The 7132-nt window shown below is 39.4% G+C and overlaps 1 protein-coding gene, 1 long non-coding RNA gene and 1 pseudogene across 2 annotated transcripts; 1 reads left to right on the top strand and 2 right to left on the bottom strand.

The window, feature by feature from the left end:
• Positions 1-241: 241 nt before the first annotated feature.
• On the top strand, positions 242-1870 carry LOC148063681 (splicing factor Cactin-like). Its single transcript, XM_087811253.1, has 4 exons — positions 242-413; positions 508-630; positions 848-1200; positions 1315-1870. Exons 1-4 carry the CDS (start codon positions 400-402, stop codon positions 1803-1805), a joined length of 981 nt encoding a protein of 326 aa, XP_087667379.1. The 5' UTR covers positions 242-399; the 3' UTR covers positions 1806-1870.
• Positions 1871-2408: 538 nt separating this feature from the next.
• LOC148063680 (uncharacterized) lies at positions 2409-3229 on the bottom strand. The gene is made up of 2 exons (XR_015713546.1): positions 3175-3229; positions 2409-3099 (listed from the first exon to the last, which is right to left on the bottom strand). It is a non-coding gene; the product is annotated as an uncharacterized LOC148063680 (long non-coding RNA).
• A 63-nt stretch (positions 3230-3292) lies between these two features.
• LOC148063679 (semaphorin-4E-like) lies at positions 3293-7078 on the bottom strand (annotated as a pseudogene).
• Between the last annotated feature and the right edge of the window lie 54 nt (positions 7079-7132).

Raw genomic sequence — 7132 nt, 5'->3', positions numbered from 1 at the left:
CAACCTGATCTGTCTGATTAGTTTATTTGAGCCTTACATTTTAAGGTTGACCTCTGGTTTCAGAGGTCAAAGGAGGGATTGAAGATATATCCTCAAATTGATCCAAATAATATATTGTAAGGAAATGACAACTTTACTGTAATCAATCATCTAGATTTAACACACATTTCAAATAGTCACTTGATTAACTGATAATCTTTCATATTTAATTCATGTTAAATAATCATTGTCTTAGGCATAAACACAGCTGTAAGCACGGATGTTCAGATAGTATTTAAAGGTAAGACATACAGCCAACTGCAGGCTCTACATCTGAACATCGAGACGAAAATCCGAGCTGGTGGATCTAACCTCGACATCGGCTACTGGGAGAGCTTGTTGCAACAGGTCCGCGTCTACATGGCGAGAGCAAGGTCCACACCTTCCGCTTATTCAATAATTACATTTCTAACCCAAGGTCTCAACCAATCAAAAAACTGAAATGTGTTTATCAATGAATGATTACAGGTTGAGAGAGCGACACCAGGATGTGCTTCGCCAAAAGCTGTTCAGGCTGAAACAAGAACAGGGAGTGGAAAGCGAACCATTGTTCCCCATCATCAAGGATGAACCAGTGACTGAGAGCATTGAGTAAGTTTGTTTGTGTCCTATTACGACAATAATTGTGTCAAATTTGAGTCTTGACACAATTGGGTTTGAATGTATGTTCCTTCACGTAGGAAAAATGAACTTCTTTAAGGCCTGTTGTGTTGAAGGTGTCTTCAAAATTGTAAGATGGCACCATATTAAAATGCATATTATTATAATAGTCCTCATCCTTCACGAACATTTTTTGTTTTCCAAACAGCAGGAGCAGAGAAGAGTCCAGCCTTTCATCATCAACTGGTAGAACTGTGAATGAAGCTAGTGGACAGGAGAATGATGAGCCTGGTCCATCAACATCAACCAGCACTAACAGAGGGATTGAAGACGAGGAAGGAAAGAAGGATGAAGACAAGGGAGAAGAGGAGAAGGGCGACTCTGTGGAAGCTGTATTGACGGAGGAAGATCTTATCCAGCAAAGCCAAGCAGAGTATGACTCCGGTCGCTACAGTCCAGCTCTTCTGACTTCATCGGAGATGCCGCTCGACACACACACGATAACGGCAGAGGAAGATGCGCACAAGTTGCAGCTAGCACGTAGACAGTTGCAGGTCACAGGTACGAATGGCACACAGTATCATAAGGTTGTGTGTCTGCCTCATCCTCGTTCTGTCTGTCATATAAAATGACACGACTTACTTCAAGCTTGACTTTTTCCTGTCTTTCTGTTAGGTGACGCCAGCGAGAGTGCCGAGGACTTCTTTGTACGTCAAGCCAAACAGGGAATGGATAACAACGAAGCCCAGTTCAGCGTGGAGATCCCAGTCACAGGGAAGATGTACCTGTGGGCTGACAAATACCGACCCAGGAAGCCGAGATTCTTTAACCGAGTACACACTGGCTTCGAGTGGAACAAATATAACCAGACGCATTATGACTTTGACAACCCGCCACCCAAGATTGTTCAAGGTTACAAGTTCAATATCTTCTACCCAGATCTGATCGACAAGCGCTCGACCCCGCAGTACTTTCTAGAGCCCAGTCCTGACAACAAGGACTTTGGCATCTTAAGATTCCATGCTGGCCCACCATACGAGGATATCGCATTTAAGATCGTGAACAGAGAGTGGGAGTACTCTCACCGTCATGGTTTCCGATGCCAGTTTTCAAATGGTATCTTTCAGCTGTGGTTCCACTTCAAGAGGTACCACTATAGACGATGAACCCGTAAAAAAATGACGTTTGAATACAAAAATTGGATGTTAACCATAACCTCTCTGAACTTTCGGTTGAGGCAACGTCTGATAGTTTAGGCCTTTTTTATACTGTTGTCAAATAATGTTCATGTTTAACTGCTCAATTGAAGAACAGAGTTGTGTAAATAAATACTCTTAATAAAATAAACTCATGTTGTTGAGATGTCATTCGAATATATACTTCAATTCATCTTTATAATGGAGGAAGAAAAAGAGAGAAATTAGACTTTCTTTCTAGCAATTCACTTACAGCAGAAAAAACAACTCATGTTTTGAGGCCAAATGAGTAGTAAGGACCCAAGATATTTGTTAATAAAGCTGAATTGGAAAATTTCAAGTTAAGTATGGAGGGAAATGTCAAAGATAAATTGTGATTTCGTGATTGCGAGAACAAAAAATACAGTTTAACAAAGTAAAATGCTGAAATGAAACCCGAAAAAACTATTAGAGGAATATTAATATATTCATATTTAACCAATGTCATAATGTTGTTCAAATTAAAATACGAAATGCATATTTGCATAACCTGCAATAGTAAAGTATACCAACATGTATAGAAAAAAAACAGTATTTCAAGAAAATGATTTTATTAGGGTTTCAAGGAAAATATTCAATTCATGTGCATGAAACAGAAAGAGTTGAACTATTTACAAGAAATTAAGTTACAACACTAGTTTGATATAGAACTCCAAAAGATCTTAAAAGTGTTAACTAAAACCTTTTTCAGGTCCATTTTTATAGAGGTGAGAAACTATGAGTCTTCATCTGCTTATGATCATCAAACCTCACAAACATTAAACCTGTATAATAAAGACTGGAGGCGTTTGTTGTCGACTCCTCCTACATGAAAGTGACTTGAATAGGTGGCCTTTGAATATGTTCCATGTCAAAAGGCCCAAGAGAAACATGGATAGCAGCACCAAAACAACATTCTTTACAATGCTGATGGCATCATTATTCTGGGATTCAGATTCTTCAAAGTCTAAGGTGACAACATTGTACTGGACAACAGTTGTGCTGTACTCATCTCCCTTCGGTCGCTCCACAGAGAGGCAGCGGTAGTTACCGGTGTCAGCGTGTGAGACACTTATGATGAGCAGTCCATCTTGTTGGTGCAGATGTTGAGATGAAGGGACCAGAGGGACTCCATCTTTCTCCCACATGATTGTTGCCAGCATTGACTCTGTAGAGCAGGGAAGCTTCAAGGACCCCAAATCAGGTTTGGCTTGTATCACTTTCTGGACGGGCGCTGAAAACGAGGCTGAAATAATGCATATCTTATCAGAACTATTTATAATAGGGAAGCCAAAACATCCAACATGTTTGCCTTACTCACCTCCTTGTGGACAGAGAGAGGCGTTGCCATCTTTGACACTCTGAATCAGATCTCTAGAGATGCACAGTCATAAGTTCAATGTATTAGCAGCAGAGATGGGCAATCCCCCAACAGATACTCACCTCTGTGTAGCAGAAAGAGTTGAACATTTGCCAGCAGCGTGGTCCCAGCCACAGTAAGGGTCTCTGGCAAGAACACAGTCCATGCAAGTCAAAGATCTTCCACAGGAGGACAGGGACATCTGTACTACCCCAGAGTCTGAGCCTGCGTAGATCTGACGCTGCACATCAGAAAAAAAAGAATATTTTCAGGGATTGAACTCAACATGAAGCTCAACACTCTGTCATGACATTACCGTGACATTGGAGAACTTGAGAATCTTGATGGGCTCTGAGGTCTTAAAGACTTGAACTTCCTCAATGACGAACATCTCTCCATCATAGTTCACAGCTTTCACGATGGTTCCCCCCTCTTATATTAAAAGATGTAAATGTGGCGAACAATTACACATGTATTTATACAATTATTCATTACATCCTGTCACATATACACACCTGTCCCAATGAACATCACATGATGGTTGTCACCGTCCACCGACTGAACTTGGTCAATGACTATCCGTGTGAACTTGATTCCCTTTCTAATCAGTAAAGTTTTCTTTCCTATTGGCATTATTGGTTCACCAATAAGTGTATTTTTCTGAATAAACAAGAGAGTTTTTCCAGGAAGGTCAGAACTCTGAGTGATACTGGCGTTACGTGCAGCATCATCGATGCACTAGAGATGGAAAAGAGAGGAGCAATGGTTATCAAAACTTAAGAAGTCCTGGCAAGTTTAATCAAAATGATCTGCATATAAAAGGGGGTTAATTTACCGAACCAGGACGAGGCACTGGCAATATTCCGTTGTGGAGTACCCATTTAGAATGAATTCCATTTACCAGTCCTTCCGTCATGAATCTTCCTTCAGCTAAAACCCTGCTGATCTCTGACACACGGTACGCACACACAGCAGAAATCTCTCTCGAGGAGCTGAAATATACATTTGAGATTAATTCACATCGGAAAGGAAACAAATCAAATTATGTCCCAATGTTAAATCTTCATACGTCTGTGATGTGAAGACAGTGAAGAACAAACATGACTTCCAGTCTTTTTGGGGGTCACACCAGCGGAATGTGTCCTGGATGATGTACGGCAGTTTGGAGTCAGGGACTGGACATTCTAGTGTTGCTTTAACAAATGATGTCCACTTGTCCTGCAAAGTCCTCAGACCTCCGTGATCGCCCTGAAACATCAGAAAAATGCTTGAACGTTGAAGGTAGTTGTGCTAAGGTTGGAGGACAAGGCAGTTGTTTTCCTGTGGACTGTATAAAATATGGACTTCAAGTCAACCATCTGTAGGTAAACGGTCATGGCCATCTTGGAATTGCAGTTTTCAGGCTTAACGAGACTGACCTTAGTTACCACCTCTTGAAATCGCAAGTTGCCCTTCTGTTTGTTCTTACCTTGCAGACTCGAGCAACCCGGCTAACAAGCACCTGCTTGTAGCTATCGTACTCATTGCTGTCTCACTAAAGAACAAGTAGATCTTGTCATCATCTCCGGTGACACTGTTTTGACTCTCAGGCATCATCTCCAGGGAAACAAATTCAGGGTCTGTTAATCACATTGAAATAAGAGAAACATGTTAATCAGTAAAATAGCACACATGCAACAAGTAATGATAAAAACTTTATGAAATATAACTTCACCATAAAACCAGGATCTTCTATAATCAGTTTGAATGAAGGTTGTGGAACGCCGCATCAGGACAGACTCAGTCGCTCGAAAGTTCACTGATGTAGCCGAGTACAGATCATTGTCTTGAAAAGTAAAAGGCAATTTAAAAAAAGAAGCTGTAGAAAAGGAGTTCAGATGTACAACATTCTGCTCACCTAGCATGAGAGAGGCTGATCTTTCGAAGGGGTCATACGGGCAACGTCCTTTACCGGACTTTATTTGGTTCTCAAGAGTCAATTTTCCATCGTTGTACGACTACAAGAGATAAATGTGTAAACACATTTGTTTGTGGACAATCTTTAAACAAAACACTTGACTGTTCTTACACAATAATAAATATAACGCATATCATTTTTATTGTTGCGTATTAATAGTATAAAATTGTTGTAGCTTTTTTCACTAAGAAATACTTAATAATTATTGTTATTTGTACGCAAGCAAAATTGTCTTTCAATTGATTGTTACTTTACATAAATGTAACCATAGGAAGCAAGATATTTCTCTCAAAGTAAATTGACGGGGACTTTGTGATTATCATTAGTTTGTGTATAAAATGTTTAGGAACATTTTTTTGGCTGGACATCGACTCATTAAATAAATATGGACCCATGCCTGGTCTCCTGGATCTCGGGCTACCTAACTGATCGACCACAGTACGTCAGGCTGAAGGACAACATGTCTGAGACTGTGATCTGCAGTACAGGAGCACCTCAGGGGACAGTACTGGCCCCTCTCCTCTTCACCATTTACACTTCAGACATCTGCACATTCTATCACTGTCATCAGTGAACAGAGAAGCAGATGTAGTGCACGAATGCTCCTTCGTAGATGCAACACTAATTGACTCAGGGACTCATTAATTCCTCGTGCTATTACGATTATTAGACCTTGTAATTCTAAATATGGTGGCAGGAGCAAAGTGAAAAGATGATCTTATTCTATGTTGGAATGCTTTAAGGTCCTAGGTTTTAGGTCCTTTTAGTTGTTATTTCCTTTGATCTATGTCTTTATATTTGCACTTTGTTATCCCCTGAAATTTTTTCTTTTATTTGCTTTTTGTTTTCTTTTCTTGTTTTTATGAGATTATTGTCTGCTTAGTGTGTTGCTTGGAGGAAGTGGATCTTCGTGAGACCGATGTTAATGGACAGCATCTCAGCAGAAAATCCATTTAATAATGCATGTAACCACACTGCTCTATCATAAGCTTCCGTGACTGGATAACAGATTTTGTGTGTAGCAAATAAAATAGTCACTGGCTGGCGGACTCGAGCAAAGCCGTTTAAACATTAACATTCCTCATAAATTTGTATTTTTGTATAAATATTGTGTATTTATTCAATAATGAATCTTCCTTTTTTAAATAAACATACTTACTGGGGCATATGCAGTTTTTAATCAGTTAATCTGTGACATCCTTTCAAATCATATTGTTAAAGTAAACATTTCTCACCATGTAGTCAAATTTTGGGTTGAAAGCATTGGTTCCACACACATACATCTTGTTGTCTTGTCTTTTCAGCAGAGTTTTAATCTGGTTTCTGCAGTGAATCTAAAAATGTGTAAAACAAAATGTGATTATTTCACCAAGTTTTCTTTCATACACATTTTTTTTTAATTCAACTTACTACTGGATCATTTCCCTTAAATCCACAAGCAGTGACCTCTGCTGGTGGCACATCCCATTGGACCTAAATATAACAAATTATTTAAACGATTTATAGTAAATAGTTCAAGTAATGCTTGGTTCGATGATTTATGCTCATTGTAACAGGAATTAATTCACATTTTATTTAAGTAAGGAAAGCTCAAGTTTTGAGACAATATAAGTTAAAAGGGAAAGAGAACCAATGAAGACAATCTTGACTATAAAGAAGAATCGAGGGGAAGGTGTAAAGTTTTCCAAAGATTCACTACAATGAATACAATGACTATATAATATAATATAATACACTATAAAAAGTTCTTACTGAGTCATTTTTCTTGGTGATGTCGTTAAGGTCGAGGGCGTACACCATCCCACTGGCACCCACCATCAGCAGGCCCAGGTCCTCCCTCAGCAGCATGGTGGAGTAGTCCAACACTCCCTCCTCATGAAACGTGCGATTATTGTCACCTTGGTAGAAGATAAATAATGAATACACCACTGGACTAATGTATCATTATTGATGAATTAACTA

Source organism: Callionymus lyra, chromosome 16 (genome assembly GCF_982586985.1).
Source record: "Callionymus lyra chromosome 16, fCalLyr1.hap1.1, whole genome shotgun sequence".
Lineage (NCBI taxonomy): Eukaryota > Metazoa > Chordata > Actinopteri > Syngnathiformes > Callionymidae > Callionymus > Callionymus lyra.
This window is presented reverse-complemented; position numbering and strand designations above follow the sequence as displayed.